General features: G+C 59.6%; 1 protein-coding gene across 8 annotated transcripts in view; it reads left to right on the top strand.

Moving 5' to 3' along the window:
• MAD1L1 (mitotic arrest deficient 1 like 1) overlaps positions 1-21,729 on the top strand; it is a 425,376-nt gene that overhangs the window by 279,358 nt on the left and 124,289 nt on the right. For 7 of the 8 annotated variants that reach the window (XM_017894422.1, XM_017894431.1, XM_017894439.1 and 4 more), the window contains one exon: positions 17,785-17,995. In XM_017894422.1, coding sequence (XP_017749911.1) covers positions 17,785-17,995 — 211 coding nt within the window. Of the gene's footprint in view, positions 1-14,890; positions 15,351-17,784; positions 17,996-21,729 lie in introns of those variants that run through there. The other variant, XM_017894450.1, reaches the window with a different exon arrangement.

The raw sequence follows: 21,729 nt of genomic DNA, 5'->3' as shown, positions 1-21,729 counted from the left end.
CCTCTCCCCCATCCCTCCCCTCCCCCACACCCACCTTACTTGCCCTCATCCAAACCAAAGTTTAGTCTAAGATGAAAGTTTACTAGTCTGCAAAATAGTTCGTTTTGTCTGTTCTTATCGGCTTGCCCAGCCACTTAGATTGTAAGTCAAATACCTGAAGAGACCCTAAGCTGACTAGGATTGCAGTGCATTGTGGGCTGCAACAAAATGCAGCAAGACAACCCTAAAAAAAAAAAAACCTACAGCCCCTGCCCAACAACCAATAGGTGATATCCAGGAAGACTGTGACCCCCCCCGCCCATAGTGCTCAGCCTGTGAGGAACCGGGGGAGGGGCCTGTGCACTACGGGATAAGTGGCTTGTTGTGACCATGTTGGGTGTGCCTGCCCACCTGACACGCGGTCTTGCAAGACCATTGAATGTCTCTCTTTTGGCCGGGCAGGGTGGCTCACACCGGTAATCCCAGCACTTTGGGAGGCCGAGGCAGGTGGATCAGCTGAGGTCAGGAGTTCAAGGCCAGCCTGGCCAACATGGTGAAACCCCGCCTCTACTAAAAATGCAAAAATTAGCTGGGCGTGGTGGTGGGCACCTGTAGTTCGAGGCAGATTGCAGTGAGCCAAGATCACTCCCCTGCACTCCAGCCTGGGCAACAGAGCGAGGCCCCAGGAGCTGGCTGCCACCCCCATATCCCCTATGCGATGCCCGCCCCTCTCCCTGCTCCCACTCCCTCTGAAAGCCTCAAGTCGGGCCGCTTCAAGGAAGATTGATTAAAATCAGCTGCAGTCTGACTTAATTGGGAACATATGCTTGGAGAGGGGCTTGACTAGTTAAAACTTTTTGTAATTAGTTCACAGCTGGTTGGCGAGGAAAGAGAATGCCAGTTACCACTTAGAGCTGGGCACGAGTGCCACTGCCCTCCTGCAGTGCTGGGGCCGGGAAACCGGGGCTGGTAGGGTTGTCATTGGGCCCTGCTGTGGCACTGGCCTTGCTGGGTCTACCTAAGAGCCCAGAGCTGTCCACACACTCATTAGGGCCAACGGTGTGCTCCCTTGTGTCACTGAAGGGGCTGGAAGTGGGTGGGCGGGGCCTCCTGGCAGCGGGGCCTCCCATCCAGTGGTGGGGGTGGGAGAGCTTGGGCGCCCACCGTCGGTGGCTGGCCGGGCTGCTGGCGCCCCCTCTAGAGATGGGGAAAGTGAGGCCCCCAGGGAGCCTGCGTATGAAGGAGGAGCTCAGACGCTCCGTGTTGGGGAGGCAGAACGAGGCTTGAACGTGTTGCAGTGTTCTCAAGTGAAGACAGAAATCGGGCAGACCCCATGGAACTCCAGATCTGGCGGCAGAGGGACCCTGTGGCGATTGGTACAGCTGCAGGAGTCGGGTCAGGTGGGTGGCACAGTCCCTTACCGCACCTGCAGCCACAGCCTCCCGCCCCACTCCTGTCCCCACCCCCTGAGTGTGCTCTGTGCTTTTCCACTGGCCTAGAACGAAGGAGCTGGGGCCCCAGCGCTTTGTCCTCTTCTGGCTCCCGGCTGCCCTCTGATGTCCCACCTCATGGTGGGGACACTGGGCCTTGCCAGCTTGGACCCCATAGCCTGGAGTGGGCCAAGGCTCTGCCTCCCACCGGCTGCGGCCTGGCCTCGGCGTGCTCCCCAGGATGTGGAGGGCACGGGCCTTTCCCGCAGGCTGTCTCTGGAGATCTCAGGTGATGGCTCCTGGAGAGCCCTGCACGTACCTGGTGAACCAGGCCTGCATGGCGGCCGTTTCTGTTATCCGTCATAATACTGTCGTCCTCACCTCTGAGACACGTGCACGTTTTCCACATCTGTGGTTCTGGTGGGCCACATCCCCGGATGGGGGACACCGAGCTGGGGTGGGACACATGGTGAGGCCGGTGGGGGCTCACAGGCTGCCCTGGGTAGAGAGGGGCACGTCCAGTGGAGGCCGCACTGGGCAGGACACCAACCTTCTGGCTGGGTGGGCGCATCTCCACCTGACAGTCCCACCCGACAGCCACCGGCTTCTGTGCAGCGTGGGCCAGCACCCATGCCCCATGGGGCCCCCGTGTCACCCAGTAGTGATGGGAGCAGCATTCAGACTCAGCTCTGTTGGGTTTTTTCAGCATTTGATTCTGAACATTTAAAGATTCATTGTGACGCTGAGAGAAGTCTGCAGCGAGCGCCTCTTCACCCCCACCAGAGCTCTGCCGTGGACGCCCCGCCGCGGGGCCTCCTGACACCGCCTTATCCCTCGCCCAGCCGCTGCGCCACTTCGTTTTTCTGACGCGCTTTAAGTAAATTGCAGACATCTGCACACTTCCTCTAAATGCCTCCGTGTGCGTGTAATTAAGTAGAATTCATCTTTGGGTTCTGAAGCCCGTGCTCCAGCCGTTCCTCAGTGTGGCCTCATCACGGTGCTTGTTTGGGCAGGTTGGTGGTCAGGGCTGGTGCAGCCCCCCAGGGTGGCTCCCTCCCCGCCCCACCTGCCTACTCCTCCCTGGCGGGGGCCTGGGTGGGGTCTGTGGCTGGGGCTAATCTCAGTGCCCCAAGTGCTGCTCAGGAAGGAGACCAGTCAAGAGCCCCGCGACGTTTAAAATCAGTGCATCTGCTTTGGGAAGGAGTGGGTAGAAGAGTGCCGGCTTCCCTGTGCGCAGAGGCTGGAAGCACACGGAGACCATTCTGCTCCCGTCTGCACCAGCAGGCAGGCGGTGCAGTCCCTCACATCCCTGGTCGGTGTCCCTGGGACCAGGACGGGGCGGGCCCGTCACCCCTTCTCACCCCCTCCCTGAGATGCCCTCCCTGTGGCCCCCAGACCCCTGGAATTCTGAAGCCCCCAACCCTGCAGCTGCCCTGGGAGAGGGCTGCATCCCCTCCTGGAGCCACAGCTGCCCCCTTTGTGCCGGCGTCCGTGCCCAGGTGTGGTGGGCTGGGGTGGCGTCCCTGTCCCTGTCCCGGGGCCTCCCAGCAGGTGCTCTGAGCCAGTCTCCTCAGGTCTAGCCTCTCCCGCTTGCTGGGCTCCTCCTAGTGATGCGTGTGGCTCATCAGTGGGACCTTTGTTCTATGTTCGGCTCTTTCTCCTGAAACTTCTACTGTGCTGGAAAGAGTGTGGCTTCTGGACCGGGACGACGGGCCTGGTGTTAACGTGGCGGCCTCGGGAAGTGCTCCTCTCTGAGCCCTGAGGGCCTCCTGTGTGAGGCAAGAGAGTTGAACTTTTCCTGGGAGGCAGGATCATGAGAGGGCAGCTCTGTGGGGCCTGTGGGACTCCGTGCCCACAAGCCCAGCCCTCCCGTGCGTGAGCTGCCTTCACGCACCTCCTCTGTGCCAGGCGCTGCTCTAAGCCAGGGCACAGCAGGGGCCAAGCAGCCACAGCCCTGATGTTCCTGGGTCCATGTTCTGCAGGAGTCATATAGTGAGCTGATGGTTCAGGTGGATGAGGTGCTTCCTGTCCGTGAGAGGAAGCAGGTCATTGGCACAGGGCCCCAGGGACCCACATTAGGTCCTGGTGGGACCAAGGGCTCCTGGTTTCCTCCCATAGCTCAGGGAAGGACAGGAGAAGCACCCACACCGGACCGGGCCGCCAGGGAGGCTGTCAGCCACAGTCCTCGGAGTAGCGTCCAAGTGTTTCCTGTGACCACGCTCATTTCCTTTCTGCGAGATCTCACTGTTCCACGGATTCCTGGCAGCCGATGCCATGTGTGAGAAACCAGGAATGTTCCAGCCGCGAGGGCTGAAGTTGGCCATGAAGTTGGACTTCTGTTTTAATCTGAGCTTCCTGGCAGCCTAAGGAGAAAGGAAAGTGTGGTCACTTATGTAATTCCTGTCATGGGAGTTTGCAGACTAAGCACAAGATTCTACAAGAAATGTTTCCGATGGGGGCTTGGCCATGCTGCTGTCACTGATGGAAAAGTGGCTTTGTTTCACCACACAGACCAGCAGGTCCACTGCTGTATACCTCCCCAGAAGAACCAAAAGCAGGGACTCACGGATACGGGCACCCGCGTTCACAGCAGCCTCGCTCACGGTAGCCCAGAGGTGATCTCACCCAGCGTCTGTGGACAGACGCGTGATGGACACAGTGTGGTCCTTCCATACAACGGAGTACCCGGCAGCCTGGAGAAGGAGGGGCGTCCTAACACCTGCCGCAGCACGGATGGACCTGAGGACGCTGGGCTGGGTGAAACTGGCCAGTCCCAGAAGGACACAGGCTGTGATTCTGCCTGCATGAGGCCACTCGAGTCATCAGATCCAGAGACAGGAGGTGGAGAGGCTGGTGCCGGTGCCGGTGCCGGGGGCTGGGGCTGGGGCTGGGGCTGGGGCATGGAAAGTGTTAATGATGTAGGTTTTAGTCTGGAGAGGTGAGGAAGCTCTGGAGATGGACTGTGCTGGTGGCCGTACAGCGCTGGGAGTGTGCTGAATGCCAGGGAGCTGTGCACTTAGAATGGTGATGGCGGTCAGCTTCCTGTCACATGCATTTCACTACAGTGAGACCCAACAGGCAGCTTGTTAGGAATGAGCCACACCCCAGATGGGAGGGGCGGAGCGCTCCGAGTGGCTACTCCGACCCTGCCCTCACACGGCCTCGGTCTTTCGGTCACTCCTGCCCTCCTCAGGCCCTTCATCCACCAGCTGGTCCTGCACCTGCTGCCTGAGCCCCTGAGGCCTCCTGTCAGCTCTGGCCGAGCCTCAGGCAGGGTGAGTTAGGCACCGGCTGTTGTTTGTGCTCTGTAGTAGGGAGATTGGGATAGTGGAGGCTGCCCAGGACTCCTGCTCATCCGCCAGTCTGGCAGCGACCCAGTTCACTCCCTTGGCAGGCCAGGGGGAGCAGTCTTCTGGGTGAAGCCCACGTGTCTTGGAAGGAGGAGGAGGACCTGTGGTTGCAGCGGGACCAGGACACCACCGCTTCCCCCTCCTCCTCCTCCTCCCAGGAAGGATGGGCTTCATGCCCAGGGTGGGTGGCCAGCGGGTGCCCCGTGCACTGACCACACTGCCGTGGCGGGAGCTCAGGGAGATGCCTGGTCTGCAGATGGGGCAGGCGATGGGCTGTGAGCTGAACGAGGAGCATGGGTGTTGGAGCCAGGACCCCCCCCCCCACCACGGTGCTCACTGGGCTCTCCCTGCTCATCCCCCCTTGCCCACGTGTGCTGCTCCCCCCATGCTGAGTTTTGCCAAGGGCCCCACTGGAGCACCCTCCCCCTGTGGCCTGCAGCCGCTCACAGGGGCAGCAGAGGGTGGCGAAGGACCTGGGTGCAGGGGTGGAGGGGAGAGCTGCAGCTGGGGGTGGACATGGAGGGGCTCCTGTGTGGGGTCAGGTGTGGGGCTCAGAGCCAGGCCTCAGCCTAGGTCACTGTTGTCCAACCCTTCCTGGCAATTGGGGTTTTTATCTCTTCCCTCCAAATTGTTTACAAGCTGCTCTCAGCAGATCACCTTCTGAAGGACTCGGGTGGAAGTCAGCGGGTGATTACCAGCACCGGGTAATTGGCTGTGCCGAGAGTCCTTCATCTGCTGATGAGGCCCGAGGTCAGGGGAGCTTTAATGAGGGCGTGCGGGCCTTGAGGTGGTGCGGGACGTGCAGGAGGGTGGCAGAGCCGCCGGTGGACGGACGGATAGATGGATGGTGTGAGTGAGTGTGCCCGAGCTCTACGCTCCCCTATCACATGGTGACCATCCTCGCCTCTGGGTGACATGAGACTGAGGTTGGGGTTCTGGGGACTGGCCCAGAGTCACACAGTTATGGCTGATGGAACTGGGACCCAACTCGGGCTCTGCCAGACCCCTGCGTCTGCTGCCTGGGCAGGCATGGGCATACGCACCTGGCCTGCAAGCCCTTGTCCTGTGTGTAGAGATTGCCCAGTGGTCTCTGCTGTCCCCTCAGATAGAGACGTGCCCAGGGACCCGCCGCTGAGCACCTTGATCTCTTCCAGCCTGTCCCTGCTGCTGCCACTTGGACTGAAGCCATGTCTTGCACTTGGGGTAGAAAACCAAACTCAGAGGCGGAATCTGGGGTGTCCGGGCTCCCCCAAAGCTGATATCCCTAAGCATGCCTACAGCCTCTCCGGGGCCTCCTCTGGGAAGCAAGTGCCGTGGCCCTGTCTGCAAGTGCCCTGCATGGAGTGCCGGTCCCTGCGGCTCTTGGACATGGCACAATGGAGGTGTCCCCAAGCAGCTGCTGCTGCAGGCACTGCGTCCAAGGGACCAACGTCCTTTTGGTTCCCAGGTGTATCTGCAGGGAAACGGATGAGAACAGCTTTTTAGAGGAGAAGGGAAGCACGGGGCCCTGCTGGTGCCCTGCTGGTGCCTGTGGGGCTTGAGGGGAGGTGGAAAGTGGCTGTGGCTCTCCTGGGGGCCAGGAAGAGGCCCCTCCCTGCTGCCCCCACTCGGCAGGACTCTGGGGAAGGGGAGGCACTCTGCTTCTCACAAGGAACTGGGTTTGCACCTGGAGCCTGCCGGTGGCCTAGTTTGCCAGACGCCCCTCGGTTCTTAGGGACGTCTTGGGAAGGACTTGGGTCCTCAGACAGGGTTGGGTTCGAGGGACCCAGAGCCAGGCGCATGTGGCGGAGGGAGGAGAGCCACGTCTCTGGTTTCACCCCATGGGTCCCCCTGGGCGATGCTCGCGTGCCCGGCAGAGCTCCTTTCAGCCTTAGACCATGTGCACATCTGTTAACCCGCCTGACCTTTCCGTGGAGTTGGTAGGTCACCATAGCCACCACTCTACAGACAGCCAATCAAGGCTCAGAGAGCAAGCTAGTGTGTTTGCACACGCTCTGGACCGCAGAGAGCCAGCTCCAGGGGCTGTGCCCCGGCTTCCTCTTAGGAGAGCCGCCCTGGAGCCTCAAGAAACAGGGCCCGGGCGCGTTGCCCCGGCTGGGCTGGTACCTTGCTGGCGGGTCCAGGGAAGCCCCGTATGGCGTCCTGGGGCAGCAGCTGTCTGTCCTTCATTCTGGATCCCTTATGTGTGTCCGGCCCAGCCCCTCCTGTGTTGTACAGGTATCCGGCCTGGATCTCCCTCTGGAGCTGGGCGTCTCGTCTCTGTTCAGGGACTGCTCCAGGCAGGTGGGGGCAGATGTTAGCCTTGCTGGCTGCCGTCAGGACCATCTCCTCCTCACCACAGGCACAGCCCCTGGAGGCCAGGAGTTTAGCCCAGGGTGATCTGGTCTCATCCCTGGCCAGATTAGGAAGGGGATGCTGTCCCCGCCCTGCTGACCAGTGGAGAGTATCACGTGCCATCCTCCCTGGCCACTGCAGGCCACCTGCCCCTTCCCTGCCACGGAATCAGAGGCTGTTATCGGGTGTCATGGGAGGAGTCCCTGACCCTTGCTGGAACCAGGACCGTCATGACCCCTCCCAGCTCCCTCCTCCCCTGGCCCTGCAGGGTCTTGGGCCAGGAAGGCCAGCCCTGGAGCTGTGTGGTGGCCTCAGCGCCGTCTCCTGGGTGCCAGTGTTTTGGCTTCACTGATTTGGCAGATGTGCTGGTTCACAGGGGGTGTCCCGCTGAGGAAAGCTGTGGCCCCTCCCTCAGGCCCTCCCTCGCTTAGCCTCTGGGCAGGGCCCTGAACGGAGGCTGTGCAGCACACAGCCATAGCAGGTGGAGGGGGTTGTGGGTGGCGTTCGCTGGGGCCCACGGCGCAGCTGTGGTGGGCTCACTCGCAGGCTGGCTTTGCCGTGGACGCCTTGGCTGTGGAGAGTTTCCATTCCTGGTGAAGCCTGGCCGTGGGGCATGTGCTGGAGGGGCCTCCGGGAGCTCCGCCATGTGACCCTGGGCCACTCCCTCTCCCCCTGCAGCTGCTACAGACGAGGCCCAGGACACCCACTCCCCATGGTGGAGCGCTCAGCTCTGCAGAAAGGCAGCTCCCAGGGTCCTGTCCTACCCCCATCCTCCCACTGCTCGTGGGCACTGGTCACGAGCAGCAGCGTGGCCTCTGTCCTCAGGCCTCAGTTTCTCCCTCTGCTCCAGTCTGCCCTCTCCCTTCCATGTGCCTCTGCCTGCTCGGGAGCCGCTTTCCCGGAAGAGGTGGGACATGGCCCCGCAGGCCCCTCAGCGACAGGCATGTACAGGCGCATCCAGCCCCTCAGCCCTCCTGCTGGCCCTGCTCGAGTTGCCGAAGGTCAGGCCGCTGTGGAGGGCAGGGCTGGGAGATGCGACCCTCACCTGGGCTTGTTGCAGAGGCAGGTCCCACAACCCAGCCGTGAGCGGCGGGCAAGGCCACAGGCAGGAAATGGGAAGGCCGGGCCTCTGGCTCTGCCCTGCCGCGGCCCAGCAGGCACAGCCCAAGCTGCCTCACTCTCCTCCCCGAGCCATTTCCTTCAGTCAGGAGAGGTATTGATTGAGTTTTGAGGCCAGGCGATCTATAAATATGCATGAGGACTGGCAGTTATTTGACTGTGTTTTCCATTCCCCTGTTGTCGCTGCTTCCTTCCAGCGCTTTCTCTGCTCTCAGCATGCGCGTCAGGCACAGGGCGACAGGCGCCTCCCTCCCCGAGTGTGTCCTGGGCCTTGCTGGAGGCAGCTTCCTCTCTGGCAGGGACCTTGAGGGTAGGGCCCCTCAGAAACCACTTCCTTTGCCCGGGGCAGCCAAGGGCCCATGGCGCCTGGCCCCTGCATGCACCAGGGCGTGGGCTCCTGGCTTTCCTGCCCTCTGCTCCAGGTCTTATGAGCATTTCGGCCGGAAGGAAGGTCCTTAAGGTGAAACTCACCACACTCACCTTCACAAGTGGGAAACTGAGACCCAGAGAGGATGGAGACCTGCCGGCAAGTTAGGGACAGAACTCATAGTGGGAATGGAGATTGAGCCAACGCCAGCCACCACCCAGCCTCTTCCTCCAGGACTTGGGCTGCAGACAGTCCCCTGAACACAGAGGGAAATGGGCAGTCGAGGCCGAGGCCTCCTGGGGGCACAGGTGTGGGCTTGCAAGGCAGCCCTGGAGCACCCACACCCTCTCTGGGCCTTGTCTCTCCCAATGCAGACCCCTCCAAGATAGCTGTGTCTGAAGGTGGGGCCCTGTCATCTCCAGAACCCTAGGCCCAGCCTGGAGGGGAGCTTGGAGAGACAGTAGGCCTGCAAGTGACCGGGGATCTGCCCTGCCTGTCCCAGCATTCTCCTGCCGCACCCACCAGCCGGCTCTTCTGTTTCACTGCGCTGGTTAATGGCACCAGAGCGCCTGCTCGCTCTGCAAGTGGAAGATTTTTGTTGAGTGGATGATTGCACCATGGCATCCAAGGAAGGCTCCAAACTTTTCCTTTTGAGATTCTCGTCAGTATCTCAACAGTTTTCTCAGCTGTGAATCAAACAAGGCAACAAATTTTAGCAGAAGATTATAGCCATTTTTCCCCTTTCTTCCTGGAAGCTGTCATCTAACAGCCGATTCCAGCAAGGTTGCTCGATCTCCCATCTGCTTGAGTTGAGTGGTGCCAGCCCCCGACGGTGCTCCTGCTTGCTGGCAAGCACAGTGCTCAGCGCCCTAGGTGGGTAGGGTGCACGGGGCTGGGGGCAGCACTGAAGGGGCTTCTCCCCATGCCTGGAGCCTCACATGGACCTCCTGGGCTGGCAGCTGGCAGTGGGTTCTGTGAGCAGGAGGTGTCCTGCCAGAATACACAGAGGGCAGGGGTGGCCCTGAGCAGATGGACAGATGGGGCCTGGGAGGAAGTGATCTTGCCTCCCGGGCTGCAGAGCCCACCCCACATCCGCACCCACCCCACATCCTCTGCGTCCTGGCCCCAGTGCAGAACCCGCTGGCCCGCCCTCTGGGCTGGAGGCTTGGTATGTCCATGGTGGGAAGTGCTTGGGTCTTTGTGTAGGAGGATCTTGAGGCTGCACTGGTCTGTGCCCCATCTGGGATGCCCCCTGGACTACCTCCTGCCCTGGTGGCCCCTCTCCCCCCACTCCAGACTTCTCAAGCCACGCTTTGAGCCCCTTGGTGCCCCCAGGCACAGCCACGCCATGCAGAGCCCTAACCCCGGTCTGCGGCCCAGCGCCACCACCTTCCACACACCTCCGAGGGGTCACGTGAGTGCTGCACGACTGTGTTCTCCTCCAGAAAGCAGCAGGATAAATGAAACAGGGCTCGCAGAGCACCAGCCGGGCCTGGCATCCCATGGCATCTGCAGATGCCTGCTGCCCTCACCCTCCTTCCCTTCATCTCCAGGGTGGGCCCAGCAGCAGCTCCTCTCTCACACCCTTCACTGCTCTTGGGGTGCAGCTGTGACCCAGGAAGTGAGGGGGGCCTCCCCACAACTTGGAGAAGGGTTCCAAGCCGTTTCTCGGGACCTGCTGGCTCTTACTTCATGCATTACTTTAACCACTCTAGCGACCTGGTTTTAAGCCCACAGGAGCACATCCTAGTTTAGTAAGGGTTAGTGATCATCATCCATTCATTCAACAGACACATCTTCCACATGGAGCCTGTGCCGGGACAGTCCTTGGTACTGGCGGTGCGGTGGTGGAAAGCAGTCCCTGTCACCACAGAGCTGGCCTTTCTGGTGGGGAGGACGCCTACTGAATGAGTGTTTAGGCTGATGGGGGTGTCCCGCTGGCAACAGCAGTCACCCTTGGCAGCCGGCCTCTTCTGGGCCTCTGCTAAGCGGGCACTGAGGCACCGTGCTGCTTCCCTGCTCTGCAGGGAGAAGCAGAGTCCTGGCCCCTCGCAGCCCCCATCTAGCTGGAGGGTCTCAGGTGTCCACTGTCTGCTCCCAGTGGCTGATGGCCCAGGTGAGGGGCTGCCCATGCCTGTCTCCCTCTGCTCCCGATTCTCTTGGTGGCCACTGCACTGTGCACTTGCAGGGGGTGCCAAGCCACAGAAGCCAGGCCAGCCGGTCTCCTGCCTGTCAGCTGCCTGACTCACGGGGACTTTGTCCCCATCAGATGTGGAGGTGGCCTGCAGGCTCCGAGAAGCCACCAAGGCAGGGCCCTGTGGGCATACCCTGATGTCACCTGGTCCTGCAGACTGTGATCACTGCACTTGGTGTCTGGGCCCAGCTGGCAGGAGTAGGACAGGGCCGACGGGGTGGGGGGTGATGGTCAGGCCACAGTGCCCTGGAGGCTCTTCTGGCTGTGGAGGAGGAGGGTCTTGGGGACAGGGACCCCCTTCAGCCTCACATTCCCCAGCCCAAGCAGAACACAAGTAAGGACATTTCCTTACGGAGCCCCAGAGTTTCTCCTTCACCTGGGAGCTCCCTCCAGGCAGCTCTCTCAGCCCTTGTCCTCCTCCCCCTGGAGAGCTGCTCTTGAAGTTGAAATCGCCGCACATGCAAAGGAAAAGGCTGGTTTCCCGTGGCTGCGTCTATGCTTCCTGCTGTTTCTCACTCCCGCCCGGCTGCCATTTCTAACAGCGCTATTGAAATGCGACGCACATTCCACGTCACTCGTCCCTTCGAAGGGGGCAGTTCAGTGGCTTTTATGTCCACGGCTAGTGCAACCACTGTCACCCTTCATCACAGGACGTTTTGATCACCTCTCAAGGAGGCCTGAACCCTCTAGTTATCCATCACCCTGCTGTCATCTGTGCCCCAAACCCTCAGCCACCAGTCGGCTACTGCCTGCCTCTGTGGGTCCGTCTGTTCCGAGCATTTCCTGGGAAGGGAGTCCTGTGGCCTTTGTGATTGGCTTTTCTCACTTCCCATGTTCAAGGTTCACCCATGTGGTCACAGGTGTCGGTGATGTGTTCCTTCTTGTGGCTGAAACACCGACTGTCTGCACGGCCACATCTTACGTATCCAGTCATCGACTGCTGGACATTTGGGTGGTTTCTACTTCGGGGCTGTTATGAACATTGACAGACGAGTCTTTGTGGGTGTGTGTGCAGTTCTCTCCGGGGTCTGCCTGGGACTGGGTCTGCTGGGTCACATGGTAACCGTTTCATCATTGGAGGAACTGCCAGACTCTTCTCCAGAGCTGCCGCACACTAGGGTTCCAGTTTCTCCCCGTCCTCACCAACGTGTTGTCGAGTGACTTCCCGGCCGTCCTGGGGGTGCAAAGTGATACCTCAATGTGATTTCGGTTTCTGTCTCTGGATGCTGGACGATGCTGAACAGCTTTTCATGTGTTGATTGGCCTCGTAGGAGTCTCTCTGCAGATGCTTTGCCCGTTGTAACACTGGGTTGTTTCAGCTGTGAACCTGCTTTATGTGTTCAGATCTAAGTTCTTCGGGTATAGATTTGCAGACATTTTCTCCGGTTCTGTGGCTTGTTTTTGCATCTCATCGGCGTCCTTTGAAGCACGCAAGTTCTTGGTTTGGATGAAGTCCGATTACCTGTTTTTTTCTTTTGTTCTTTGTGCTTTGGGTTAAGAATCCTTTGTTAAATCCAAGGTTGGGAGGGTTTCCTCCTCTGTTTTCTTCTACGGGTTTTACAGTTGGGCTCTCACATGGGTCCTGGATCCACCGTTATTTAGTTTTTGTTTATGGTGGGAGGCGGGGCCCAGCTTCGTTCTTCGGCATGCGACAGCCCATTGTCCCAGCAGCATTTGTTGAAGAGACTGTTTTTCCCTATCCAATGGCCTTAACATCTTTCTCAGAGTCACTCAGCATGGACATGTGGTTGATTGCTGGACTCTGCTGTGCTGTTGGTCTGTACGTCCGTCTTGATGCCCACGCCACACCATCGTGATCGCTGTGGCTTTGTAGTAAGTTTTGAAATCAGGAGACTGATTTCAATCCTGTGGTGGCTGTTCTGAGCCCCTGCAGTTCCTTGTGAGTTTCAGAATCGGCTTGTCAGTTCTTCAGGGAGGCCAGCTGAGTCCTGGGAGTGTCCCAGATGTGCAGATTGGTTGGTCCCGACAGCGCCAAGTCTTCTGATCCGAGACATGGGATGTTTCCTGATCCCCTAGATCCCGCCTAGTTTCCTCCTGTGCTGCTTTGCTGCCTGTGCATTTGAGTGGCTCCTCTTGGTGGGGCAGGCGCAGGAGTGGTGCTGTTTGTATAGGACACAGGGCCGTCCTCATCCCGACACTCGGCTGCCCTGGAGACAGGCCTTAGCACAGGGCTCCCATTACTCCTGGGCTTCCAGCACCTGCTGAAATGTGTGGCGCACAGGCTCCGAGACATGGAGCTCCGAGGCATGGAATGGTGTGCCTGACTCTGTACCGCCCCTGGCTGTGGTCACAGCAGCAGCCTGGAAGTTTGGCTGTTGCCCCCAGCCACCTTGGGGCACGGTCCTGTCTCACCTGGAGCAGAGGTTCTAGGCCCCCAGGGGCTCAGGTGTGGCCTCCTCCTGGAAGGGCTGGGAATGTCCCCTCCACGTGCTGAGTATGGCCCAGGAGGCCCCTCTGTGGGATATCAGCTGCTTTCGTTGTGAGTGGCGGCTCCACCACTGTGTTCACAGCTGTGCTGAGAGCGTCCAAGGCTTGGAAATCATGTCAGATGGACAGACAGGTGTGTGGGTGGATGGACAGAGGGAAGGAAGGATGGCAGGAACGAACCCATGGAGGTCAAGAGCCTGGCCCACAATCACGGTGGGGACGTGAGAGGGTGGGTGGTACCCAGTCTGCCCCTCCCGTGTTGCCTCTAGGGGCTCTGCCTTCTCCAGGCATTAGGCAGGGAAAGTCCCCTGAACTTACAGAAAGGCGAGTAGCTGCCCAGAATGTTGCCATCTGCACAGAGCCCTAGCGCCCGTCCTCCCGCTCCTTGGCCCTCCTGGGAGGTGGGTTGTCCACACCACCAGTTATGGAGCCCAGGCTTGTTCTCAGCCCTGGTCAGTCAGCGGTGCCATTGGCAGGTCGCTCCGCCCCGGCCGCAGGTGCCCAGTGATTGCTCTCCGTGACCCAGGGCCTCCTGCTGCAGGTGGAAGCCGGGCCACGGGAACCTGCTCCAAACTTGTTGGCCTCACTGTGGCTCTGGGAGAGCAGGACCTGGTGGTGCATGCATGGCGCTGAGGAGGACACACCTGGGGGTTGGTCCCAGCCTGGACACGGTGGCTTTGCACACACCAAGCCTTCGCCCCCAGCGGGGCCAGCAGTGCAGTGCGCTGCCCTGTTGGGGGCCGGAGGGTGACAGGATTGGCATTAAAGAAGAACTTCTCAGTTTTATCTTCTCTCTGTTTTGATTTGGTTTCCTTCATCTCTACTGGCTCCTGCTTTTGGTCATTAAATACTCTGATATGCAGAATTGTTTCCTGGACCTTAAGCCCCCCATCAAGGGGGAAACCTCACCCCAGGATGATGGACCGGTCAGGGGCACCCTGGCTGGGGGTGGGGCTGCACCTCTGGCTCTCGTTCCTGCCTGTGGAACATTGAGCATTGCCAGGACATCCACCCCGGGGAACTGGACATCCTCAGGCACTGCTGGGTCCAGCGCCAGCGCTGGGCGTGCCACCGCTGTGCCACCGCTGAGCCCCCACCCCTCCGGCAAGTCCACCTGTCTGCTAAGTGGGAGGATGCTGGGGCCAGGTGAGGCCTCACTGGGCAGCCTCCAGGACGGTCACTACCTCCTCCCACCTGGAGGTCCCTTCAGGAGGTCAGCAGTGTTGAAGCCTGGTGAGGAAGAGGAGGGTGAGGCCTAGGGGAGGAAGAGGAGGGTGAGGCCTAGGGGAGTAGGGTCTGGTTGCTCTGGGTCAGAGGAGGGCTGAGTCCACGCCGTGCAGCCTCGTCCTTGCCGGGGTTCAGCTGACTACAGCCCCGCCTGCCGGGCAGCCCCTAAACTAAGAACCGTTGTACATTTTTAAAGGGTTGAAGAAAATCAAAAGAAGAATATTTTGGGACACACGCGAGTTATCTGAAATTCAGAGTCATGTTTCTGTGCCCGCAGCTCAGGACGGCCTCGTGTGCCCCGCGGCTGCTTTCTGGGTGCAGTTGCAGTGCTGCGTGGTTAGGACGGGGGCGGGGTGACTGCACAGCCCTGTGACTGACTGGCTGGTGTCCGCAGGAGGCGGCCCCACCCCCGTCCGCATCCTCCGTGGCTCCTCGAGGCTCCGGATCCGTAGGATGGTGGAGAGGTTGAGATGCCGTCCAGCCCTCAGAGGCCCCCGGAAAGCCAGTGCCGCCCTTCAGAGGGGCCTCATGAGCGTGTGTGGGTGGCTGGATTTTGCACACTGGGTTTTCTTGCCCCAGCTGTGCAAACTGAATGAAGTAGCAATCCTTTCAACCCCAAGAGTCTGTGATTCAGCTAGAGTTACAAGATGTCTCTTCATCCTCTGAGGTTTACAAGGTTCTCAGAAAACCGGTGAAGAGCTGCGCAGATTCTCTCCCACCCTGGCCAAGCGGCGGGGCTCCCACCTCCCTCTCCCCTGGGCCTGAGTGAGTGGATTTCCCCTCCCCTCCTCCTTCCCAGGAGAAGCACAGAGGGAGCAGCCAAGCAAGCCATGTCTGCAAACCTGCTTCCCTCTGCGGCGGCCTCTGCCATCGTTCCATGGGGCCGGGGGTCCCTGGTCCAGGTCAGCGTGTCCATCTCCACTGGCCTCTTCCATGAGGCGGGGGTGGCAGGGCCAGCCGTTAGCTTGTGTGACGTGATGTCAAGGGGACGTCTTAGAGTCCGGAGTGGCACCAGGAGGGGTGAGGTCTCTTCCCTTCTTCCCCATCCCCTCCTCCCTCCCTGTGGGAAGCACATTTTGGGCTCTGGGACCACAATTGCCCACAGCTGACGGGCTCCGGCCTCATTGAGGTGCCCTGCAGTGGGCATAGCCCAGGCCAGGCCTCGCCGTCCTTTGGGGACTTGGAGAGCAGTGGCCCACCGCAGCCTGGGCTCTGGGAGGCTGGAGGCTTACTGCACCTGGTCGCTTCACCTCATGGGGTGTGTCCACACCGGCCTCTCTCCTGAGAGCGTGGGGTGACCTGAACACACGACATGTTTCCCTGTTCCCCTTTGGGAGATAGGACAGTGCGTGGGCAGAAGCCCCAAGGGTGGCGGGAACTCATTGCCAAATGGGAGGAGGCCATCGCTATGCACGGGGCTGGCCTGGCTTGCTGGCGCACCCCTCATTCACAGGGGTTGGTGGTGTCTGGGCCTGAGGGACGGGGTGCCCACCCAGTCTCACTGCCCGACAGCTGACAGCCACGAGCAGCAGAGTCTCAGCACTTGGCGGGAGCCCTGGCCCGTGTGTGTGCGCGCTGCTGGCCCCGGCCCTGGCTTGTGTGTGAGTGTGTGTGCCTCTGGCCCCGGTCCTAGCCCGTGTGGGTGTGTGTGCCTCTGACCCCGGCCCTGGCCCGTGTGTGTGTGTGTGCCTCTGGCCCCGGCCCTGGCCCGTGTGTGTGTGTGCGCCTCTGGCCCCGGCCCTGGCCCGTGTGGGTGTGTGTGTGTGTGTGTGCCTCTGTCCCCGGCCCTGGCCCGTATGTGTGTGTGTGCCTCTGGCCCCGGCCCTGGCCCGTGTGGGTGTGGGTGTGCCGCTGGCCCCGGCCCTGGCTCGTGTGTGTGTGCCTCTGGCCCTGGCCCGTGTGTGTTCGCCTTTTCATGTGTTTATCAGCTTTTTGGGTGTCTCTCTTTGGGAAGTGTCTGCTTACATTTTTTGCTCATTTTTAGAGTGGGTTGTCTGACATGCCCTTGGTTATTTCTGAGTTCTTCGTATGTTCTGGATCTGAACCCTTTCTCAGAAATGTGATTTTCAGACACCACCTCCTGCTCTGTGGGTGCCTTTCCACTGTTGCGGTGGATTGAGTTCTTGACTTGTGTAAGGTCAGTTGTACTCTTTTTTTTTTTATTTTTTATTTTTATGGCCACCACTTCCTGAACCCTGTTTGAGAAACCTGTGTTTACTCCCAGGAGACAGAACGTGGTAGAACTGATGTTTATGTGTGGCATGAGGTCGAGGTCTTGGGGTGTGCAGTGACCCTGCACTTCCCTGCCCCAGGTGGCTGTCCCCTGCTGCAGGACGGCTGTCCCCTGCCCTGAGCAGCTGTCCCCTGCCCTGGGCGGCTGTCCCCTGCTGCAGGGCTGCGTGGTGCTAATTGCTGAGGGTCGGTCACCTACCACAGGTCAGCAGGCTGGGCCTCCACGCGCACTCCTCCCTCAAGGATGCCACGCACGTCCCCGCCCTGGGTTTCACGGGAACATCAGGTCGCAAGGCACATTCCTGAGCCACCCACGCCGGGTGCCAAGCTCCCTCGCCCTCCATCTCTGTGTGGTTGACCTTGTTTCTCTTGTGGCACGGGCACCTTCCAGGCTGGTCGGGAAGAGATGGGAACATGGCCACACGGGCTCCAAGCTTCATCCCAGCCAGAAACCTCAGAGGAGAGGAAGCCTTCCTCCCAGGCACTAAGCATGGAACTCCGGGAAGCGCTACGCTTAGCTGAGCCAGGGCCATGTCCCCTCTCACCCTCTTCCTGTGGTTAGGCAGAAGGGACCCAGCAGGTGGCCAGGCCTTGGTCCTGCACCTGTCCACAGGGCACAGGGAAGAAGCCATTCCTTCAAGGAGAGATGGCTGCCAGGCAGGCTCAAGAAGACAAAAGAACCGAGCACTGTGCTGTGTGACTTGTGCCACACGTCTTCCTGGGCCATGGTGACCCATGCTGCATGTGACCCGTGCCGTGCGTGTGTCTGGGCCATGGTGACCCGTGCTGTGTGACCCGTGCCGCGCGTGTGCCTGGGCCATGGTGACCCGTGCTGCGTGTGACCCGTGCCGCGCGTGTGCCTGGGCCATGGTGACCCGTGCTGCGTGTGACCCGTGCCGCGCGTGTGCCTGGGCCATGGTGACCCGTGCTGCGTGACCCGTGCCGCGCGTGTGCCTGGGCCATAGTGACCCGTGCTGCATGTGATCTGTGCCGCGCGTGTGCCTGGGCCATGGTGAGCTGTGCTGCGCGTGTGCCTGGGCCATGGTGACCTGTGCTGCGCGTGTGCCTGGGCCATGGTGACCTGTGCTGTGTGTGTTCCTGCAGGGTGACTACGACCAGAGCAGGACTAAAGTGCTGCACATGAGCCTGAACCCCGCCAGTGTGGCCAGGCAGCGCCTGCGCGAGGACCACAGCCAGCTGCAGGCAGAGTGCGAGCGACTGCGAGGGCTCCTGCGCGCCATGGAGAGAGGAGGCACCGTCCCAACCGACCTTGAGGCTGCCGCCGCGAATCTGCCATCATCCAAGGAGGTGGCAGGTAGGCACCCCCCACCCCCAGCCCCTGCTATCTTCGACCGTCCGTGGGTAGGTCCATCTGCGCGCCCTTGGGGCAGCTTCCGGCCGTCACCTGCCTGTCGTCCCCAGAGGATCTGTCCTCCCCTGTGGGCAGCCAGGCCTAGTGGTTGCTGGAGCAGTGCACCCCGGCCCCGTGTCCCCATGCACCTGCGGGGTTGTGCAAACAGGTGGAGCCATCCAAGTTTGCAGGCAGCAGTGGAGAAGCAAGGGGCTGAAATCTTAGGCCCTTAAACAAATTCGTATCATTTGTCAGTTTATACACACCCCATTAATCACAAGTAAATCTAATCCTCTCCAAAAACAAGTCCGTCTCTCACCAGCCTAAGTGCGCCTCACGGAGTCCAGAGAGCCCTTTGCAGCGAAGGCCTGCGGCGCTTCAGGGAAGAGTGGGGCATCCACGAGGGCCAGAGGGGCCTGCCTGCACCCTCCAGGTCTAAGTGAGGCCCGCAGCCTTTGGCATGCCAGCCTATCCCCTGATGTGGTGAGGTGGTGCTGGGCTCTGCCCATGCTGAGCCTCGGAGGGTGCTGCCAGGGCTGTGTCCACTCTGCAGGGCGCCCTTGGAGGAGCAGGGCCGGGAGCCCAGAGTCACTGTGCAGTCCATACCCCCACGGAGGCTGTGGGGCTCAGGAGACCCCTGCCGCCCTGTTGCTCTCTGCTGTTGGAGGGAGCTGGGCACTGCCCCATGCTCCTGGTTCTGGGGGCATCTGGGGGAGGGTTCCCTGCCCAGCCCTTAGCAGCAGCCTGGAGCATGGCCTGGCATCCCCTCGCTCCTGTGTCTGAGCCACCCGGCCATCAGCCCCCTCCCTTGGGGGTGCCCGCGGGGTCATCTGTGGTGGGACCCGGAGGCTGCTACTTTCTGGCCTTTGGCATCTTGCGTTGGTTTCAGACTTGCTTTTCGTCCGATGACACCCTCTCCTGTTTCTTCCCACCTACTAGCCATCGCACCCTGTACTGTGGGAGAGCGTTCCCCGTGAGCGTGCAGGTGCAGAGGTTGTGTGGCAGTCGCTTCTCCCCTTCCTGCAGCCCAGCACCGAGGTGGATGTATCAGGAGTGGTTGTCCTCTGCGATCCTTTGTGGGGAGGGTCTTAGGTGGGGGCTTCCCTCCCTGTTCGTGCCCTACCCCCATAAGCCAAGCCTGCCCTGCGTCTGGGCACACCCTGCCAGCAGGTAGGGGCTTGGTGGCTGGCCCTTGGGTGGTCCGCCCTCCTGGAGTAGCACGGTGGGGATGGAGGACAAAAGCCAGAAGGGGAGACCTGTCTTGCCAGATCAAGGGGCGAGCTGATGGCAGTTGGGGGCTCCTTTCCAGCTCCTCACCCACACCAGGGCTGCTCCTGGTCTCCACTGTGGCTGTGAGGGCCTGAGCCCCCATGTCCCCAACCCCGCTTCCTGTTCAGCCGTGGCTCCCTCTCCCTGCTGCATTCTACAGGTGTTATTGGCAGGTTTTGGAGCTGAGCATGCAGACTTGGAGCCGTGTTTATTGGTGGCACTGCACCCTGGGAGAGGATTTGGGAAGGGGCCTTCCATTCCCTGCTGTCACGGGCCAGTGCCTTGGCTGTGCGCCCATTCGCTCATCTGTTTGTTCACCTGTCGTCTGGGTCCCTGGGCGTCTCGGGTTCGCTCGTCTGTTTGTTCCCCTGTTATCTGGATCTCTGGGCCTCTCGGGTTCGCTCGTCTATTCCTTACCTGTCGTCTGGGTCTCTGTGCGTCTCGGGCACACCCGAGTGGTCAGCATCTGGCTGTGACAGGTGTCCCAAGCCTTGGCTGATAGGGATTGGGGGGTGTGGAGAGGCATGTCCAAGCTGACTGTGGAGAAGTCAGGGCCAGCATGATCTGGAAGCAGGAAGGGGAGGATGAGCAGAGGCCTGGGATAGGCGGGGCTACGCCACATCGCACTGCCAGGAGGTGAGGATGGATCAGGTGTCCAGGCCCCAGTGGCTGATGGTGAGGATGGATCAGGTGTCTGGGCCCCAGTGGCTGATGGTGAGGATGGATCAGGTGTCCGGGCCCCCGTGGCTGATGCAGCTCATGTCTGTGCCCCCAAAAATCACAGTGATGGTGGAGGCTTCTGTTTTATGTAAGGTCTAACCCCACAGAGGGAGAGGATACAGAGGCAGACTTTTGGAATCTGGAATGGGTGGGTGAGCAGTGAGAGGACTGAGTCGACTCGGGAAACCGGAATCTAAGCCAGCGGCAGGTGGAGCTGAGAACCTGCCTGAGTTACACCTCAAAACTCCAACGCGGCCCAGGAAGTGGCTGTAAGTGGCATTAGGGGAGGAATGCCGCTGACTGAAACAGAGTGGATCTGGAGGCTTGAATGCTTAATTATGAGACAGGTCCTCAGGATCATCTGTCCGTCTGTGTGCCCTGGGCAGTTGGCCTCTCCCCAGGAAAGATGAAAACTCCAAAACAAGCCAGCAGTTTATTCTTGGAGCAGTGATCCTTAAAGTGCAGTCCCCAGGCTGGCTGCAGCCTCCCCGGGAGCCTCTTAGAAATGTGGATTCTCGGGGGAGGTTCCAAGATGGCCGAACAGGAACAACTCCAGTCTACAGCTCCCAGCGTGAGCAACGCAGAAGACGCTGATTTCTGCATTTCCAACTGAGCTTTGAAGAGGGTAGTGGTTCTCCCAGCACAGAGTTTGAGATCTGAGAACAGCAGACTACCTCAAGTGGGTCCCTGACCCCTGAGTAGCTTAACTGGGAGGCACCTCCCACTTGGGGCGACTGACACCTCATATGTCTGGCTGTCCTTCTGAGATGAAGCTTCCAGAGGAAGGATCAGGCAGCAACATTTGCTGTTCTGCAGTATTTGTGGTTCTGCAGCCTCCACTGGTGATACTCAGGCAAACAGGGTCTGGAGTAGACCTCCAGCAAACTCCAACAGACCTGCAGCTGAGGGTCCTGACTGTTAGAAGGAAAACTAACAAACAGAAAGGACATCCACACCAAAACCCCTTCTGTACATCACCATCATCAGAGACCACAGGTGGATAAACCACAAAGATGGGGAGAAACCAGAGAAGAAAAGCTGAAAATTCTAAAAATCAGAGTGACTCTTCTCCTCTAAAGGAACGCAGCTCCTCACCAGCGACAGAACAAAGCTGGATGGAGAATGACTTTGACAAGTTGAGAGAAGAAGGCTTCAGAAGATCGGTAATAACAGACTTCTCTGAGCTAAAGGAGGATGTTTGAACCCATTGCAAAGAAGCCAAAAACCGTGAAAAAAGATTGGATGAATGGCTAACTAGAATAAACAGCATAGAGAAGACCTTAAATGACCTGATGCAGCTGAAAACCATGACACAAGAACTATGTGATGCATGCCCAAGCTTCAGTAGCCAATTCAATCAACTGGAAGAAATAGTATCAGTGATTGAAGATCAAATGAATGAAATGAAGCAAGAAGAGAAGTTTAGAAAAAAAAAAGAGTAAAAAGAAATGAACTAAGTCTCCAAGAAATATGGGACTATGTGAAAAGACCAAATCTATGTCTGATTGGTATACCTGAAAGTGACAGGGTGAATGGAACCAAGTTGGAAAACACTCTTCAGGATATTATCCAGGAGAACTTCCCCAACCTAGCAAGGCAGGCCAACATTCAAATTCAGGAAATACAGACAACGCCACAAAGATACTCCTCAAGAAGAGCAACTCCAAGACACATAATTGTCAGATTCACCAAAGTTGAAATGAAGGAAA

The sequence above is a fragment of the Rhinopithecus bieti genome, unplaced genomic scaffold (assembly GCF_001698545.2).
Source record: "Rhinopithecus bieti isolate Rb0 unplaced genomic scaffold, ASM169854v2 scaffold_1017, whole genome shotgun sequence".
NCBI classification, from domain to species: Eukaryota; Metazoa; Chordata; class Mammalia; order Primates; family Cercopithecidae; genus Rhinopithecus; species Rhinopithecus bieti.
The sequence above is the reverse complement of the archived record's forward strand: the minus strand, read 5'-3'. Positions and strand labels throughout refer to the sequence as shown.